The 20,361-nt window shown below is 50.0% G+C and overlaps 1 protein-coding gene across 1 annotated transcript in view; it reads right to left on the reverse strand.

Annotated features, from left to right (window-relative positions):
- Positions 1 to 15,635, reverse strand: part of LOC126353130 (nucleolar and coiled-body phosphoprotein 1-like) — a 38,024-nt gene extending 22,389 nt beyond the window's left edge. Inside the window, exons 1-2 of the mRNA XM_050002744.1 lie at positions 14,670 to 15,635; positions 13,672 to 14,003 (exon numbers count right to left, since the gene is read on the reverse strand). Of these exons, the coding sequence (XP_049858701.1) occupies positions 13,672 to 14,003; positions 14,670 to 15,635 (1,298 nt within the window). The remainder of the gene's footprint in view (positions 1 to 13,671; positions 14,004 to 14,669) is intronic.
- Between the last annotated feature and the right edge of the window lie 4,726 nt (positions 15,636 to 20,361).

Genomic DNA, 20,361 nt, shown 5'->3' on the forward strand with positions numbered 1-20,361 from the left:
GCTTGCCAATATTGAAGAAGAGATCGGCCTCTACAACGATATCAGTACGTTCAATAATTATCATGCTGGAAATCACAATGAGCGCACTAATTTTGAAAATGTTGATCACTTCTCTCGAGAACGTCACATGTTTGCATGACACAATGACTGGAACGCCAGCTGCGGTATAAGAAAAAACTCATCCGTTCAGAAAAACGATGGTTTTGATTCAAACATTTTCTCACAATTACGAAATTTAAAGTTTTTCGCAGTGCCGGCAATGAAATTCTACCAAGACAGTCGTTACAACAATTTCACTATTCTTTACCACCAACATATCGAACTGAGCACAAACTTGAATTCATCCGCATTTGTCTCGAAGAAGAACCAGCGGCAATAAAGAGAGCGATAGCTCGTGAATGTTACAAGTACGGAGATTTTTTTCACGCATTCTTGTCCGCTTACTGCTCTGAAACAGCTCAAGTTCCCGTAAAACAACATTATTATGATGTAGAATTATGGACAATCGAATTTCTCGACATCTGTGCAGTATGGTGTGCATGAACAGATATTTAACTAACTCGTACAGTTTGTCAGAATTAATCCGCATTTGATTGACTAAATTACCTGTCATATTACGCCATAGAATTTTGGCAGGACGTTCTAAGGATGACTTGGAAGCTTTCCAGCATCTTTTGAAAGTACTTGAATTTGACAATAATTATCACACTCACAGAAACAATGATAATCATAATTCGGAAAACTATCGTCCGCGGTGTAACCGAAAACGTAGACGCAATTTGCGTTAACACTATCATGAGAGACGTGACGAAGGCAGGCCTGATATGACACACCAGACCTACAACACACATTACAGATGCTCGAGAAATGATTGTCGTGACAATCCGAATTATCAGGACAAGAACAGAAATCGCGTAAACAGGCGTCATGTCAGTGAACACAATTTCAGACGTAATGACAGAATAAATCGAAATTGGCCTGATCCGAAGCACAAATTCTGATTCCGAACGTGGTGCTCAGGTTCCAGAAATAAGACATCGAGCCCGCGTGACAATAATACCAATAACAGTTATGTAAGACGAAACAATTACGATGACAGATGTAATCAAAACTGGCGTGATCCCAGAAATTCAAATTCTGAGCACGGTGCAACTGTAGAAATCAAATCGCCCAAGCCATGCAACAGCTCCAGACACAACGAACCGACAGAGCAATGACTAGCAGCTCCGTTTACAGTTGCCGACAGTCTGCATACGAAGGTTTGTAGGTTTTGATGACATTAGAGACACATTGTTAAAGAAAATGGCGACTGTGAACACACACTTGAAAATCCAATTGTAAAAATTTCCATAGGTAACGTGTTACTTTATGCCGTACTTGATTCTGGAAGCACATTTAATGCGATTAGTGAGACAATGTTTTGTAAATGTACTCACTCATCAGACTACCCAACTTTGCCACTATTAAGTACTAAATTGAAATGACTGACTCAAGGAAAGAGTGTAGATGTATGTAATCAGACTTCGTTAGTTTTCGTAAGTCGGGGACAGAAGTTTTCTGCGAATATTCTGATCGTTTCTCTTTTGTCTACAGAAGAAATTTTGGATGTAGATTTTCTTCGTGAATACAAAACGATGTTAAATATTTGCGATGCTGAAGTAATGTTACAAGTAACTCATTCTTGTTCAGAAATCTCAGAGTAAAGAAGCCGGACGGATTTATGGACGACGACATGGCACTGTTAAAGGCAAACGAAAACGAAGAAATAGTGTATTTATTGGAACTTGGAACGTACCAACGCTATACAGGGCGGGGGTCCTCAGGACACTGCTATATCAACTCGATAAAACCAAGGCAGGCATAATTGATCTACAGGAAAGGCCATGGACTGGACGCAGAGAGCTTGATATCAAAAGCTGAATAATTTTCAACCATGGTCCAGAGAGCCACAAGGAATTTGGTACAGGGCTCGCGGTAAGACAAAAATTTGTGCACCTTGTGAGTGGATTCACTGGAATAACATCTAGAATCTCAAATATAAGATTGAAGGCCCGATTCTCAAACTACACATTGATCAATTGTGATAAGTGATTGTGCAAGAAAAAGGATGCTGGTAGAGCTCCTTAATTCATATAATCTTATGCAAACCGTATTCTTTCCAACGAGAGAGCAAGGGAACAGTAGAACAACCACAGACAACATTTCTGTTCATTCCGAATTACTAGACGGGCATTCTGTTAGCAAAAAGGTGAATGGCCTTTCAGATAATGATGCACAAATTGTAACTCTAAAAGATCTTTGTGCAGCAACACGTGTTAAATATAGCCATCAGCTGTTTAGGAAAGCTGATCCAATTGCTGTAGAGATCTTTGTAAACCTTATCAAGGAACAATAGTGGCAAGATGTTTATAGCGCTGATGCAGTAGACGATAAATATAAGGCTTTCCTCAAGACTTTTCTCGTGCTCTTTGAAAGTTGCTTTCCGTTAGAACGTTCAAAACAGGGTACTAGCACAAACAGGCAGCCTGGGTGGCTGACTATAGGGATAAGAATATCTTGTAGAACAAAGTGGCAATTACATCAAAACGTTAGACACAGTCAAAGTCTAAATGCAGCAGCCCATTACAAACAGTATTGTATGGTGCTTAAAAATGTTATTAGGAAGGCAAAAAGTATGTAGTATGCAGATAGAACAGCTAAGTCTCAGGATAAAATTAAAACCGTATGGTGAGTCGTAAAGGAAGTGGCTGGTCTGTAGAGAAAGTCGAGGATATGGAATCAGTGCGTAGTGGGAATGTCCGTGTTAATGGTAAGTCGCATATATGTACAGTATTTAATAATCACTTTCTGAATATAGCAGGTGAACTCAATAGAAACCTAGTCCCAACAGGGAATCATATAGCGCTCTTAGAAAAAAGTGTTCCGAGACTGTTACCTGAAATGCTCCTCCATGATACGGACAAGAGGGAGACTGAGTTAATAATTAAATCACTAAAGGCCAAGAACTCTCATGGATATGACGGGGTATCTAGCAGAATACTGAAATATTGTTCTATGTATGTTAGACCAGTATTATCCATACCTATAACTTTCCCTTTAGGAGTGGTCGGTTTCCTGACTGATTAAATTACACGGTAGTGAAGCCACTTTATAAAAAGGGAGACAGGGATAATGTGGACAATTTTAGACCTATTCCTATGGCATAGGTGTTTTCTAAAGTTGTCGAGAAGGTTGTAATACAAGGTTACTGGAATTCACATAATTTGCTGTCAAATGTTCAGTTTGGTTTTAGAAATGGTTTAACAACTGAAAATGCTATATTCCCTTTTCTCTGTGAGGTTTTGGACGGATTAAATAAAAGGTTGCGAACGCTAGGTGTTTTCTTTGATTTAACGAAGGCTTTTGACTGTGTTGACCACAAAATATTACTGCAGAAGTTGGTCCATTATGGAGTAAGGGGAGTAGCTTACAATTGATTCGCCTCTTACTTAAAGAACAGAAAGCAGAAGGTAATTCTCCGCAATATTGAAAGTGGTAGTGATGTTCAGTCCCAATGGGGCACTGTTAAGTGGGGCATTCCCCAAGGGTCAGTGCTGGGGCCACTGCTGTTTCTTATTTATGTAAATGATATGCCTTCTAGTATTACAGGTGATTCAAGAATATTTCTGTTTGCTGATGACACCAGCTTGGTAGTGAAGGATCTTGTGTGTAATATGGAAACAGTATCAAATAATGTAGTTCATGAAATAAGTTCGTGGCTTGTAGAAAAGAATTTTTTGGTAAATCACAGAAAGACTCAGTTTTTACAGTTTCTAACTCACAATTAACAAGAACCGATAGTTCGATCAGACAGAATGGGCATATTATAAGCGAGACGGAACAGTTCAAGTTCCTAGGCGTTCGGATAGATAGTAAGCTGTTGTGGAAAGCCCATGTCCAGGATCTTTTTCAGAAACTAAATGCTGTCTTATTTACCATTAGAACAGTATCTGAAATAAGTGACACTTCAACACGAAAAGTAGTCTACTCCGCATATTTTCATACGCTTATGTTGCATGGTATTCTTTTGATTTAAAAAGGGTATTTTTGGCTGAAAAACGGGTTGTTCGGACTATATTTGGTGTAAGTTAGAGAACCTCTTGTCGACCCCTATTCAATAGTCTGGGAATTCTGACATTGCCCTCACAGTATATATTTTCTTTAATGTCGTTTGTTGTTGGAAATATTAGCCTATTCCCAAGGGTTAGCAGCTTTCACTCAGTTAATACTAGGCAGAAATCCAATCTGCATGTGGAATGCACTGTTGTGGAGAAAGAAGTGCAGTGTTATGCTGTATCCATTTTCAATAAGCTACCACAAGAACTCAAAAATCTTAGCAGTAGCCCAAACTCTTTTACGTCTAAACTGCAGAGTTTCCTCATGGCTCACTCCTATCCTGTCGAGGAGCTCCTGGAGAGAGCTAAAAAATTAAGCAAATGCCAGTGTTACATTGTTGATTTTCTTTATTTAAACTTACGACTTGTCGCCTGAATATGTTTTTTTATTTTTCATTTTATCTGTTTCTACTATCGTGTCATAATTTCATGTATTTATTCGTTCCATGACCATGGAGACGTCTCCTTAATTTGGTCCCACGGAACAATAAATAAATAAATATAAATAAATAAATCAACGTACGTGCACCCACAGAAGTATCAGATGACGGGGATAAAGACACCTTCTTTTAGAACCTCCAGAGAATTTATGACAGATTCCCTGTGTATCACACTAAAATAATTATTTGAGACCTCACTGTACAGATGGCTAAGGAAGACCATTACCTCCCAGCAATAGGAAAGATCAGCCTTCATGAATACACCAATGGCAGTCGCCACAGAGTCATTCAGTTTGCGCTGTCACATAACATGGTTGTAGGTAGCACTGTGTTCCCACAGAAAAGGATTCATAAAGCAACATGATGTAGCCCTGGTCAGCTTGCCTTCAACCAAATTGATTATGTAATTATTGATGCCAGGCATTCCTCAAATTTACTATATGTACGTACTTATTAAAGAGTTAATGTAGATTCAGACCACTACCTTGTAATTGCAAAATTAAGAGCTAGAATATCCAATGCAAGAAAATTTAAAGGAACACCTCAATGTAAGTATGTGGTATCGAAGATAAAAAATGAAAACATCTGTAAAACGTACTCTGAGAAGGTTGCTGAGAATCTTGCATTATACACCCCTAGTGTAAGTGACAATCTGGATCAGGAATGACACGTTTGAAGGGATGCAGTCATTAAGGCATCAGAAGAAGTGCTAGGGAAAGAAGGAAAACAGCTGAGGAATCCCTTGTTTGGCGAATAATGAAAGAGAGTAAGTCAGGAGAAAAATCTGGCGTACAGCAAAATGCTTGAGAAATCATATACTCGTCTAGTGGTAAGAAATTATCAAGATAAAAGGAAAGAAGAGAAGAAACTGCATCGGAGAAAGAAAAGGGAATGGGAAAGAAAGCAGATTGAAGAACTGGAGACAACTGGAAAAACAAATCATATTAGAACATTTTATCAGAAAATTAATAGTGAAATAAGAGCATTTAAGCCGCACACCAACCTGTGCAAAAGTAAACATGGGACACTACTAACCGATGATCAAGAGGTATTGCAGTGTTGAGTAGAGTATATCAGTGAACTGTTGGATGCTTCAGAGTCCCCTACCGGAGGTTCAAAATGGTTCAAATGGCTCTGAGCACTATGGGACTTAACTTCTGGTCATCAGTCCCCTAGAACTTAGAACTACTTAAACCTAACTAACCTAAGGACATCACACACTTCCCTGCCTGAGGCAGGATTCAAACCTGCGACCGTAGCGGTCGCGCGGTTCCAGACTGTAGCGCCTTTTGCCATAGCATCTCCCCCTTCCCGAAAAGAAGTGAACAAAGCAATTGGCGCGATTGAAGAACAATAAAGCACCAGGGACTGACAATATAACATCTGAACTATTGAAAGCTGGAGGAGTTGAGCTAAATCGTAGGATCTACAAGATTGTGTGCCTCATCTGGGAAAAGGAAGCGTTGCCAGAAGAATGGAAGATAGGGATAGTGTGTCTGATGCATAAGAAATGAGATCTACTTGAATGCAGCAACTATAGAGGCATAACACTCTTAAATAGTATATATAAAGTACTATCAAATATCCTGTTTAGTAGACTTTCACCTATGACAGAAGACATTATTGGAAGCTATCAATGCGGGTCCAGACCAGGAAAGTCATCTGTAAGCCAGATATTTACTCTCCGGCAAATAGTAGAAAAGACCAATGAATTCATTGTTAGTGTGCATCATCCTTTCGTTGACTTCAAATCTGCATATGACACTGTAAAACGGGCCAAACCTTACGAGGCAATGTGGGAATTTTGAGTGCCGGGAAAATTTGTGAGTTTAACAGAGGTCACCCTAAAGTACCCCCAGTGTACCGTACAAGTGTAGTCCAGGCTGTCACCTCAGTTTCCCACTCGAACTGGACTAAGGCAAGGAGATGGGCTTTCCTGCTTACTTTTCAACCTGGCGCTTGAAAAAGTGGTAAGCGAATCGGGTACAGACAAGAGGTACTGACTACTATAAATCTGGACACTTGCTGGGATATGCAGATGACTTGGATTTAATGAGCAGAACACTTAGAGATGTACAAAATGCATTTTCACCTCTAAAACTGAGTGCAGAGAAAATAGGCCTGAGAATTAATGACGGAAAGACGATGTAATAACCCTTGATTAAATGAAATTTGAGCGAGTGAAATGTTTCACCTATCTGGGCTCAAAGGTAGAAGCAAATGGCACCACCTTTAGTGAAATTATGGCTCACATAAATGCTTCTAACCGATGCTACTTTGTAATGTTGCGACATCTTAAATCCAAGCTTCTATCACGAGGGACTAAGTGTCGACTTTACAAAGCGCTGATATACCCCATACTTACTTATGGCTCAGATATATGGACAATTACAAAGGTGAAAATAAACTGACATCACATGAAAGAAGTGTATTGAGGAGGATATTTGGATCTTTATATGGAAATGGGACCTGGAGAAGTCGAAGGAATGACGAACTATATGACTGCTATAAGGAGGATGATGTGGTCAAGTTCATAAAACTGTAGACTGAGATGAGCTGGACATGTAATGCGACTCAATAGACAGATCCCGCAAGGGAAGCCTGCTACATTGAACCTGAGGAAGAACAGCAAGAGGACAACCTAGGTTGAGATGGAGCAACGATGTGGGAGAGGACGCTGCCAGAGTCGGTTGCCATAAATGGAGGTCCACGGCGAAGTCTTAGAGAGGAAAGGCAGAAAATTATTGAGGAGGCTAAGTCCTACCCTGGGTGTAGTGCCAATGGAAGAAGAAAAAAATCATGTACCAGTAAATTTAAGTTTCAAAGTGCATGATAAAAGATGAAGATTTGAACTCTTTGCGTTTTCTCTTAATGCTGGAGGCAAAACACTCATTGAGTTTATCTGACAGCTACAGGAACGACAGAACAACATTTGATTGTGAAGTTGAACAACCTATTAGCACAGAGCAGTTAAAAACAAAGTACTCAGAGATGAAGTAGATTCTGATGCAGACACACATGGACTATTCGAAATTTTAAAATCACACAATACAGGCACTACATGAAATTTTCATTAAGAATTCAAAGTTAAGGAACACAAAATTTTTTTGTATCGTCTTATGTTATTTCGCTGACTTAGATAAAAGATTAAACAGGACATATAATCGATGCTAGGTCAGAAAGTAATTGAGCATTCTGTAAGTTCACGCAGCAGCCTCTTAACATATTTAAATAATCAAATTTTGACTACTTTCACGTTCTAAAGAAAGTAACAATAATATCCGTTGTTAAATTCTTTCACATAAAACCAATACAATTTCCTTCTTAACTTTGAATGTCACGGCCACTCACCTTGCACCAATGTGCTTTCTGATAAATAAAGAAAGAGCAAAAGTAACTATGATTCACTAAACTTTACAACAAGTATTCTATTACATAATGATTCAATAAGGTGACATGCTGTCTTCGTGCAATGAGTTTTGTGTGCAGGGAATGATGATCTGATGCTTAGCTGAAAATATTGATAACTTACATTTATTATATCTTTTTAAACAAATGAACTTGCAGATCTGATATTGACAAAATTTGTCATTTTAATGATAAGCTTCTATATGAAATGCCGATCGTTAAGATCGACTAACTGTTCAGATTTTAGCAGTCAGTTCTTTGTCACAAAACGAGTGAATTTCACTTTAATAGTATATCCTAAACTATTATAGATATGATCAGTATTCAAGTTTTATTGGGATCGCCATGAAAATTTATGAAGGATGGTAGATTAAAATTACTGTGGCTTCATTCCCTGCATTACTACAGAATTAAATATTTTTCATAAATGTGTACCTTTATGGCCGCTCTTAGACACGCCATACTTAACACTGCTACGTCTCTCTGGCCACAAACGACTTCCACAGGGTTTCCCTATGACGCAGGTTCTCGTCTGTCTCACTCGCACACTACGGCACACTATTTAGACGCCTGTGAATTTCCCCATCTCGTGGCGAATCCGCGCTTTTTATGGCACACGGCCTTGGACGACAGGATTCGCTTCACAATTCCTGAAGGCTGACTCTTTTGGCCCTATACTTAAATGAGATCGAAATACTCGTTAACCCACACACATCCGTTTCATAATATGCTGGCGTGCCGTATATGTTATCAAGTAGCACCCAAATGAATAAGGCACAAATTCCCAATACAGTAACATAGATATCGTAAGCGCCAGAGCAATAGTGTAATTATTTGCAGTGGTGTTGATGCAGCATGCTTTAAATTCAAAGAAACTTACGTCTAACATAAATTATTAATAGCAGCATATTAATTAAATGCCAAATAAAACTATACATTTATCAAAATCGAGCGTCTATTTGAAATGCCGCAGAAATATCAGTACCACTGCGCTCACTTTCACAGAACCTTTTCGTCACAAAGAAGTCTCCAGCGGCGCTCCACAGATTCGGAGCCAAGTACCCCTCCGCAATTCTGTATGGCTCTGCATTCTATCGACAACGTTTTGCGGGAACAAATTTGTTGATACCAGAAAACAAACACTTTCCAAAACCACCCAGGATCCGCACTGAACGCTTCCCCCAGTGGAGTCGATACAAACAGATCTAAACTATGAAACTTCCTGGCAGATTAAATCTGTGTGCCGGACCGAGACTCTCACTTGGGACCTTTGCCTTTCGCGGGCAAGTGTTCTACCAACTGAGCTACCCAAGCACGACTCACGCCCCGTCCTCACAGCTTTAACTCCGCCAGTACCTCGTCTCGTACCTTACAAACTTCACAGAAGCTCTCCTGCGAACCTAGCAGAACTAGCGCTCCTGGAAGATCTAAACTAGACAGTAAACATTTGATTTACAGCCTTTGCAAGGTGTTCGTAAATTCTTAAATGATTCTGACACATTATTCAAGTCCTACTAGACGCATGCATCTTGCGACAGATTCCCAGTCGACTTCATCGGCAAAATTAATATTTTCTTTTAATTTAAATAACTCCCTTAGACTGAAAACTAACAACAAATATGAACAGCTCTCACCCCTCGTTTAATTTCGTGAAGTGAAGCTGCGTACACATATCGTTACTCCATACAACAATAAATTATTCCTCTCAAAATATTCTCAGATAACTACATAAACATACATCTTTCGTCCTAGGTAAGCATTATTAATTTTCCTTTTCCAAATGTCTCTGACCTCCATGCACTCAAATTGGCGTGACCATAACTTATAATTTGGAAATTACAACTAACATAAAACCATCCAAAACCTTAAATCCAACACATACATACATATAAATTAATCCCCCCAAAAACTTAATTTATATGCATACTGTGCACTGATTTTTGACTTGGTACCGTTCACCAAATAGTTGAGTTCTCCAACTTCCTTGCACCCAAATGTGTGTCTAAGCTATCTCTTTATATTTGCATTGTGCCCAAAAATAAATCCTTATGTGACGAAACAACAAATAAGCTACAATAAATCCTGAAATAATACATTGCAAATCACCCCTCCAAATAATCTTATATTCTAAACAGAGATACACTTGACATCTTGTGTTGTCGGGTGTTCTGCCGGATATCAGCGTCGTACTTGCACGATATTTCGGTCACGTAGCTCGTAACCTTCATCAGGTGTGACCTGAGACCGCTCCTCGAGTTTTTTTTGTTTTGTTTATGTTTTTTTTTTTTTATTAAGAGGTGGAGCCCCTCCACGCCCACACCGGCATGATGGCCAACACAAAAGGTCTACTGCCATCTCTGCATAAGGGTTAGTATTCACTAAAGTGAGGTGTCGCAGGATGTGGGTACTGCGATGTTTGCGTACGTCTGGTTAGGATTAACCATTAATACGCGCTCATCTGGAGATAGATTGGTCGAAATCTGACGAAGGGTAGCGGTTTTAAGGGCAGAGGAAAAAAGTGCCAGGGCAAGAGCCAAGGGAAAAAAACCTCTGCGACAGTTAGGTCGGGTGGTAACAGCAGTAGTGGTTTTCTTGCTCCCTGCGATAGGTTGTGCAAGGATAGGTTTTGTTAGTAGTGGGTATCATGCTTGTCGATACCTTGGCATTGTGCGTTGTGCTGCTCGGCGGCTGGCGATGGGTGCTGGTACGGAGTCCTCGTTGTGTCAGCAATCTGTAACAGTTAGGTTTGTTATCGATATTGTCGTCGTCGTTCGTGACATCTCGTGCATTCACTGCACGTTTTGGGCAGGTTAAGCAGGGCCTGCTGTTCCTGCGTCAGAGATCGCAATTTGTCGTTGTGGTCCTCACGTTTTGTTCGTCTTCACGTCTTCACGCTTCGTAATTTTTCTTCTCTTGCTGCTTGGATTACTCCAGCAGCAGGTCTGGCCATCTGGTCGCTGGGCGCCAGTGGGGTTGGTTTCCCAGCCCCCTGACCAGCGGGTTTTCGAAGGTCCTCGTCAACTCATAAAATGGTGTAGCGAGCGCGCGGAAGCGGCGCTCCAACATCTGGACTCCAGCGGCGTCGTGCAGCCTGCGTGTGCCGTAGTCCCTCGGCAGGTGTAGAGCCAGCCGAAGGGCTTTATTCTGCACACGCTGCAGCGTCTGGATGTGCATTTCTGCCGCGTTTCCCCACACCACGGCCGCGTACTCTAGCACTGGCCTGATGAGTGCTAGGTACAGCGAGAGGCCGCAGTGTGGGGGCAGAGTCGTCGTTGGGTTGAGGAGCGGGTACAGCAGGCGCAACCTGCCGAGCGCTCGGCCCCTCAGCTCCCGGATGTGTGGACCCCACGTCAGGCGTCGATCGAGGGTGACGCCGAGGTATTTTCCTGTGCGCGACCACGGGATGGGGCCTCCCATGATCCGCACTTGCAGCAGCGCGTCGGGAATGCGGCGGCGCGTGAATATCACCGCCTGGCTTTTCCCGGCGTTGAACTTGAGCCGCCATTTGGTGGCCCAGGCTCCAATCTCGTTGCAGGAGAGCTGCAGCCGGCGGCGCATTAGCTGCGCGTCCTTGCTGCGAGTGTAGATGGCGGTGTCGTCCGCGTAGAGCGCCAGGTGCACCCTCGGCGTCGTCTTTGGCACGTCGGCGGTGTACAGAGAGTACAGCAGTGGGCCAAGCACGGACCCCTGCGGTACTCCTGCTCGGATGTGGCGCGCCGTTGACACGCCACCGTCAGCGCGCACATGGAAGGTGCGCCCGCGCAGGTACGACTGGAGAAGGCGGACGTGCGACACAGGAACCCCCTGTACCAGCAGCTTGTACAGGAGGCCGTCGTGCCACACGCTATCGAAGGCCCTAGAAACATCAAGGAAAACCGCCCCGAGGTACTCGCGATGTTCCAGGGCCCCCATTGCCTGCTCCACCAGTCGTAGTAGCTGATGCTGCGTAGCATGACCGCGGCGGAATCCGAACTGCTCGTCAGGAAGCAGGCCTTCTTCACTGACGTGGCGCTGCAGTCGGATCGAGTAAATCCTCTCGAAGGTTTTCGAGAGGGAAGGCAGGAGGCTTATTGGGCGATAGCTTTGCGCCAGCCTAGGATCTTTGCCAGCCTTCGGGATGGCGACCACCTCTGCGTGTTTCCACGCAGCAGGGTAGACGCCAGTGCGAAGGATGGCGTTGAATATCGCTGTGACGACACGCACTGCTTCCGGCGGCAGCTTCTTCAGCAGTGCGTTACCCATCTTGTCACATCCCCCTGCCTTCCTGGGCTGCAGGAAGTTGAGGTGATGTTGGACCTCTTCTTCTGTTGTCTCTGTGAGGATGTCGTCCTCTTCCTGCTGGGTCAGGTACAGTGGGAGGCGCTCGTCCACCTCGCGGATCATGTCGTCATCGACGACGTCGTCCACCGGTGTAAAGTTTTCCACGAAGGCGTCCGCAAGGACGCTCGCCTTGGCATCTGGTTCCGCGACGACGTCTCTGCCAACTTGCAGCGGCGGGATGCGTTGGCCCTTCCTCAGGAAGCTCTTAGTTACGGCCCAGGCGCTTCCGTCATCGATTCTGAGCGTGGCTATTTTGCCAGCCCAGTCCCGATTTCGGTGGTGGCTGACGGCCGCCGATATCTCGCGGCGCAGGCGATTTAGCAGGCGTTTGGTGGCGGGGCTTCTCGTGATCTGCCACTCACGGAAGACCCGGTTCTTCTCACGGATGGACATCAAGATATCCGGCGGAAGCTGCTTGGATTTATCCATCGGCTTCCTTGGTCGCTGTGGCGCCGCCGCATCTGCCGCCGCGAGTGTGTAGTGGGTGAACGCAGCTACCGCGGCGTCCACCACCTCCACGTCCGGATCGGGTGTGGCGGTGACCGTCTCTGCTATCTCTGCTAGGTGCTGTTGGAAGTGCGCCCAATTGGTGTTGAGGCGGGCGCTGCGGTGCTCAGGTGGGGCCATCCCGTCTGTGTCCATGTCAAAGATCACTGGCAGGTGATCTGAGGACAGGGCACAGCGCGTGGTCGCGATCGCGTTGTGAGCTGCCCCTTTCACGATCGCGATGTCTAGAACATCGGGACGGCCACGCTTCGGGTAGTGCGTGGGGTCGAAGGGACCCAGCACTATGGCGTCGTGGAGGTTTGCGACCCGGAGTAGTCGTCTGCCGCTGATGGTGGTGACCCTGGAGTTCCACTCCGGGTGTTTAGCATTGAGATCGCCGCCGATGAAGAGGTGCCCGCGCATCGACAGCAGCGTCTCGATGTCCCTGGATTGCAGGTGTCCCGACGGTTGTCGGTACGCTGCCACGAACGTGACGTGGCCTGCGGAAGTGCAGACGACAACGCCCGTGGTTTCCAGAGTCGGCGTCTCTGGGAGTAGAACCTGGTGATGGCGCAACGACGTTTTGACGTACACCGCCGTTCCGCCTCCATGGGTTGCCCGGTCCGTGCGGTAGCAGCGGAAATTTGCAGCCCTCACGTCCACGCCTGGCTTCAGCCAGGTCTCGGTGACGAGGCAAACGTCCACGTGCTCATCACGCAGGAACTGGCGGAATTCTCCCGCTTGGGTTCTGATGCTGTTCGCATTCCACACACAAACGGTTAGGCCCTGGATGTGCCTATCCATGTTTGGGTGTGGGGACAGCTGGTGTGGTGATGGCCTGAACGGCCGACTGCACTGCAGACGCAATCATCTGCGGAAGTTGTGTCAGGAACAGCTTGAAGTCCTCCCTCATGGCCCTGACTTCTTCCGCGACACTCGCTGCAGAAGTCCTGTCAGTGCCTGGGGGTGGTGCCGCTGCCTGGTCTCGAACAGCAGGCTGTGGAGCTGGCGTCTCGCGGGCAGGACGCTCCCTCCGCCGACCGCGCCGGCGGCCGCTCCTCGCTGTTGCAGGCTGCTCTCTCGGCGGTCCGCGCCCGTGAGCGACTACCGCCTCTGGAGCAGGCTCGGACTGGTTGCCACGCCCCCGTTCGACGGCGGCGTCGGCAGGACGCTGCTCAGTTGACTTGGCGGGTGCCTTGTCAGTGGCAGCGTTTGCGTAACTTCTCCCGGACTGCACCCGCGCGGAGTGCGCCGGTTGTCCTCGTTGTTTTGCGGTGGCACGCCGGAAGGCAGTGCAGCCGCGGTAGCACGCCACGTGTTTCTCGCCGCAATGGCAGCAAGTGGGCGCGTCCTTTCTCGGAATCTTACAATCTTTAGTGGCGTGGTCCCCCGCGCATTTGACGCAGCGAGGAGGCATCTTACAGTACTTCGCTACGTGGTCGAGGGCCTGGCAGTTGAAGCACTGCGGCGGGCCTCGTCTCCTGCGTAGCTTCTCCACGGTGACGCCGACATCGGCCACGTGCGTCAGCTGGAAGATTTTGCGGTTCTCGATGGTGTCATCGAGAACCGCCATAAACAGCGGCATGTCGGAGTGGTCCCTGGGCGACTTCATGCGCGCTGTGGCGCGGATGGGAAAGCCCAGATCTTCAAGCAGCTCCCGCAGGTACCCTGGGTCCATGCTGAACGGGAGCTTGCGAAAGACGACCTTCAGCGTCTTCACCGGCTCCGAGGAGTAGGTGAAGCTGTGAAGCCCCTCCTTTTCGGTGAGGTCCATGACCCCACGGTAGTCTTCAGCTGTTTTGGTGATTACGCGATGTAGGTCGCGCCCTGCGACTCGAAACGTCACGTTCCCCTTAACAACCGCTTTGATTTTCTCTCGGAACTCTTTGAAGCCGCCAGTCCACTTGATGACCACAGGGGGCGGTGGGGGCGACTTCCTCTGCTGTTGGCTCTCCATGGGCTCTCCAGCGTCATTTGAGAGGCCGGAGTACCGGTTGCCGGTGTTGATGGCCGACTGTTGGGCGAGCACGACAGCTCTGGCTGTGTGCTTGCGGGAGGGCTGTGTGAAGCCCTCATCGTCAGCGGCCGGGGGAAGGGTCTTGTTACCCTTCCTCGATGCTTTCCGCTGTGTGCGGAGCGTGGGTGCGCTGCTGTTCGAGCTAGTGGCAGACCTCTTGCAGGTGGTGGCAGCACTCGCGTCGGCAGGCCGCTTGCGCGAGTGCTTTTCCACCTCCATGGTTTCAGCTGCCGGTTTTGTGCCTGGGATCAGTCCCATCAGGAAGGCAAGCTGCCTTTCTGCCTCCGGCGTATGCGCAACATCCATTGAAGCCACTGGCGCCAGTGACTTGGTTTGCTCCGGAACAGTTGCCGAAGCATCCGTTTCGGCCCTCGTTTGCTGAACGGCCAGCACTGTGGCCGCGCTGCTGTTTTCCTTGGTAGCGCAGGACGACGCCGACGGGCCGCCAACGTCAAGTACGCGGGCGTAGGCGTGCAGGGGCAAGCCCCCATCCGCCGAAAGTGCCCGTCGGCTCCTCTGCGTATCTCCGTTCCTGCTGGGCCGGACAGTCGTAGGTGGCCGGCGGTTAGCGGCCGCCGACGGGGCAGGCCCCGCCGACAAGCCGTCCGCCGAACCACTCGCTGCCTCAGCCGTGGCTGAGGTCGCATAACGACTGCGCCGGTCCGTAGAGCTGTCCGACTCGTGGTCCATGTCCATCTGCCGGGTTGTTGCCGTTGGGGGGCCGGATGGGGTCGCCGACAGAGCAAGCTCTGCCGGACGACGATCCGCCACACCCTTCACATCTTCACAGCGGTCTGCTCGGTTCGGCATCTCAGCAGCAGCTATCGATATTGTGTCCGATAGGTCCAGTATTTATGCCTATGGCCTTTCCCCTCCACCAACGGCTGCAGGCGCTTCCTCTGTGGTCCGCGCCCATTCCCTGCGACCTGCTGGAGCGTTGCTGCTCCGTTTTCCGTCCGCTGCGGTTCTAGGTGTTCCCTCTGCGGTCCGCGTCCACCAAACCCGCTCCTGGGGGTTTCGTCTACGGTCTGGGGTACAAAGCGTTCCCCCCTGCGGTCCGCGCCCGCTCACCACGACCTGTTGGAGCGTTGCTGCTCCGTTTTTCGTCCGCTGCGGCTCTGGATATTCCCTCTGCGGTCCGCGCCCACCCGTCCCTCTTCTGGGTGTTCCATTTTCGGTCTGGTGCAACAAAGGGATCCCACAGTCGCTGAGATGTGCAGCCGTAAGAAGGACGTACCTGCGCTTGCTAGCGACGCGAAGGGTGTGGCAGATCGCCGTCCGGCCGCGCTTGCGCCGTCGGCGGCCCCATCTGGCCCCCCACTTATGACAACCAGTGCTATGGCTATGGATTTCATGGACACAGCTCCGGAAATTTTGAAGACAGCGCTGTCTGCTCCGCTCCCCGATTCTGAAGATGAGAGCTCCACCGCCCCTCAGCCACGCAGACGGAGTGGGAAACAGGAGGGCAACAGCCGCGACGTCCACTGTTCGCAGCTCGACGATCGAGAAAAGGGCCAAGCAATATTTCGTCCCTGACGCTGATGGTTTTGTCCCGGCCCGGCGCACTGCAAGACGAATGAAGTCATCGACGACGCTTCCAACTGAAGTCGCCAACTCATTCGACGCGCTCGCTGACGCGCCGGACCAGCTACCGCGCGATCCTGCGCCGAAGAAAGACTCCCATCTTCCGCCGGTAGTCCTCCAGTTTCGGCCGCCCTATGGGGAACTGCAGAAGTTGTTGCGCAGCTGGACAACGGCCGTGTATACCGTGAAGCCTACCGGACGAGACCTGTACAGGGTCACACTCCGCACTGCTGACGACTATCGCCGGGTCACTCAGGAGGCGTCTGAGCGTGGTATCCCGTTCTATACCCACGCTTCCGCACCTGACAAGGCCTTGAAGATTGTAATCCGGGACCTCCCATTCAACATGGAAGCCGATCACCTGCATCGCGAACTCGCTGACCTGAGATTCTTCATACGGGCAGTCGTGAAGATGAAGTCGCCTAAATCGCGCGATGATATGCCGCTCTTCCTGGTCGTCTGCTCCGACACCGTGGAGAACCGCAAACTATACCAATTGACGCGGGTCGCCGACGTTCCGGTTCAGACCGAAGACCTTCGCTCCAGGAGAGGCCCTGTGCAGTGCTTTCGCTGCCGGGGGATCAATCACGTCGCGCGCCACTCTCTATGCCAGACAGATGTGCGTGTCCCCGTCCGTCCACCGAGAAGCCGACATGTGCACTCTGTGGCGGTGCTCACGTGGCCAGCTATCGTGGGTGTGAGTTGTGGAAGCGTGCCATCGCTCGCCAACGTGGCCAAACACCAGCGCCGCGTCCGAAGAAGCCGGCAACGAGACGGCCAGGCGTCTCTTTCGCGGCGGCCACGACAGGGGCGCCCTCCGCCGTCCCGGCTGCGTCGCCTGCTCCTGCTCCTGCCGCGTCCGATGCCGTGTTGATACCTGAGGCTCTTGCGCCTCCACCACAGCTTCTAGTGGCGGACCCGGGTACTGCCTCTCCCGGGACGTCGGCCGGACCGCGCCCCGCCAATCGTCTGCGCGGGTGTCAGCGCCCCGTGGGTACCCAGCGCTCAGCACCGTCAGTCGAGCAGCCCCAGGTGGACTCTCCAAGCGAGTCAGCCACGCCTCCCCCTTCCAGCGATGGGGCCGCGCCGGCTGCCTCCACTGCTGACCTGGCCAACCTCGTCGCGCAGCTCACTGCCTTGGTGACCAGTGCTACGAAGTTGATTGAAGTCCTGTCGCAGCAACTCACCGCTGCAGTGCCGATGGCCTCTCCGGCCCCGACCGCTGTCAAAACTCACCAGCTGCACCATGGGCAGGGCTCATGGTCGTCGCGTGGAATGCCAACGGCGTCCGCACTCAAGCTGGTGAACTTCGCCAATTTCTTCGAGATGAAGCCGTCGACGTCTGCCTTATCAACGAAATCCACCTGAAGCCTGGGGTCGACGTCAGGGCGGCCAACTACTCCAGCTATCGCACCGATCGACTGACGGCGGGTGGTGGGACAGCCGTTTACGTCTGCAATGGCATTCGTCATCACGTGGTACAGCTTCCACCACTGGCAACCCTGGAGGCCACTGGTGTCGTCGTTCAGACCTCAGCAGGCGCCATCACGTTCGTCGCTGCCTATCACCTGCCGTCTCGTCCACTGGACCCTGCTGACATCGATGCTCTGCTCTCCTTGAGAGGGCAGGTGTTCGTCGCCGGGGACTTCAATAGTAAACATGTCTCCTGGAACTCCAGGATCACCAATGCCGCTGGCCGCTGCCTGCACCGGGTAGCAGAAGGCCACCATGCGCTTGTGGTGGGGCCGTACGATCCGACAATCTTCCCTGCCCATGGCCTCCCGGATATAATCGACATCGCGGTCGTCAAGGGCATCCCTCATCAGATCACCGCCACGACGAGGACGACACTGTCTTCTGATCATGTCCCAGTGGTTTTCGATATCGACTTAGACGCCCTGCAACAGCCCAGGCGAGGCATCTCACTTGCTGGCATCGACTGGGGCAGGTTTCAAGCTGCCGTGACGGACTCACTCGCCGCCGCGCCGCCCCCTGCGGAAGCTGGAGCGGACGCGGCACTTCAGCACTTTGCGGCACCCACGATCGACGCTGCCAACATAGCAACGCCGCCCCGACCTCGCACTCCGCCTGACTACTCCCGCCAGCTGCCGCCGGACATCCTTGCGGCCATCACTGAGAAGAACCGGGTCTATCGGGAGTGGCAGCGGACAAGAAAAGCCGACACCAAGCGCCTCCTCAACAGGATGCAGCGTGACATCCGGGTCGCCATTGACAACCATCGCAATCGCAACTGGAATAACAAGGTCGCCACCCTCTGTCTTGACTACGGCACGGCCTGGCAGACGACGAAGCGTTTCCTACGCCGCACGCAACGTATCCCTCCACTGCTGGTCAATGGTCAGGCTGTCTGCAAACTAGCTGATGCCCTTGCAGACGTCTTTGAGGCTGCGTTTACGCCGATCGCAGACCCGACCGACGCTGTCCACGACGACCTGGTTGCTGACCGGCTCCCACGCTACTTGGAGGCACGCGACGACGATGACGTCATTGAAGAGACGACGGCGGAGGAGGTGTCGTCCATCCTGCATGCCCTGAACCCCAGGAAAGCTGCGGGCCCAGACGAGGTTTCCAACGCCCAACTCCAGAAGTTGCCGCCGGTGGCTGTCACTCATCTCGCCGCCGTCTTTAATGTAATCCTCCGGTCCTGCAGTTTTCCTCAGTCCTGGAAGCATGCAGAGATCGTGGCGATTCCGAAGATGGGGAAGGATCTGCATCATCCCGCGAACTACAGATCTATTAGTTTACTGCCAACCAAGGTCTTTGAAAGGGTGCACATCAGGCGGCTGCAGCGCCACGTTGACGAGGAAGGCCTCCTGCCCGAAGAGGAGTTCGGCTTTCGCAGGGGCCACTCGTCAGTTCACCAACTCCTACGGCTAGTGGAAGATGCATTCGTCTCCCTCGAGCAGCGCGAGTTCTTCGGCGCGGTGTTCCTGGACGTGTCGCATGCTTTCGACAGTGTGTGGTACCGCGGCCTCTTGTTCAAACTTTTTGAACTTGGGGTCCCGACGTGGCAAGTCCGTCTCATCCATTCCTATCTTGCCGATAGGACCTTCCACGTGCGGGCCGCGCATGGCTTGTCCTCCGTCCGCCGCATCAACGCCGTTGTGCCAAGGGCTCGGTCTTGGGACCACTCCTGTATTCACTGTACACTTCTGATACGCCGAAGATCGACCGTGTGCGGCTCGTCCTGTACTCGGATGACACGGCTCTATATACGAGGAGCCTCAATGCCGCCGTCATGCGCCGCCGTCTGCAGCTTGCCGTTGACACCCTGGCAGCCTGGGCGGTCAAGTGGTGTCTACAATTCAATGGGGCCAAGACGCAGTTCCTGATCGTCACCAGGCGACTCGTTCCTGCGGGTCTGCAACCGCTCACCGTCGGTGGCAGCCCTGTCCCGTGGCGTCCCACGGCGCATTACCTCGGCGTCACCATCGACCGCCGACTCACGTGGGTTCCGCACATCCGCGAAGTGAAGGCCAAAGTGCGGAACCGGCTTCGTATCCTGTACCCGGTGCTGAACCCCGGCTCTCGACTACCACCGCGTGGGGCATCACTCTCTACAAGGCGCTGCTCCGCCCTGTACTCCAATACGTCGCCGTCGTCTGGGGGAACGCCGCCGACACGAACGTGAAGATGCTGGAGACACTGCAGAATCGCATCCTTCGGCTGGCCTTGCACCTGCCTTACGATTTCCCCACCGCTCATCCTCACGACATCACGGAAGTACCTCTGCTCCGTGACCTCTTCCAGGCGGCCGCCCGCACCTTTTACGAACGTGCTGGCCGGTCACACAACGCCCAAATCCGGACGCTGGGCCGCAATCTGCCGCGCAGCGTCAACACCCGCTGGCCATACCTGCTCGCTGCATAGCTAGCACTGCAGAACTGTGCTGAGGAGACACCCCAGAAGACATTCTACATGTGAAGACGCA

Source organism: Schistocerca gregaria, chromosome 1 (assembly GCF_023897955.1).
Source record: "Schistocerca gregaria isolate iqSchGreg1 chromosome 1, iqSchGreg1.2, whole genome shotgun sequence".
Taxonomy (NCBI): Eukaryota; Metazoa; Arthropoda; class Insecta; order Orthoptera; family Acrididae; genus Schistocerca; species Schistocerca gregaria.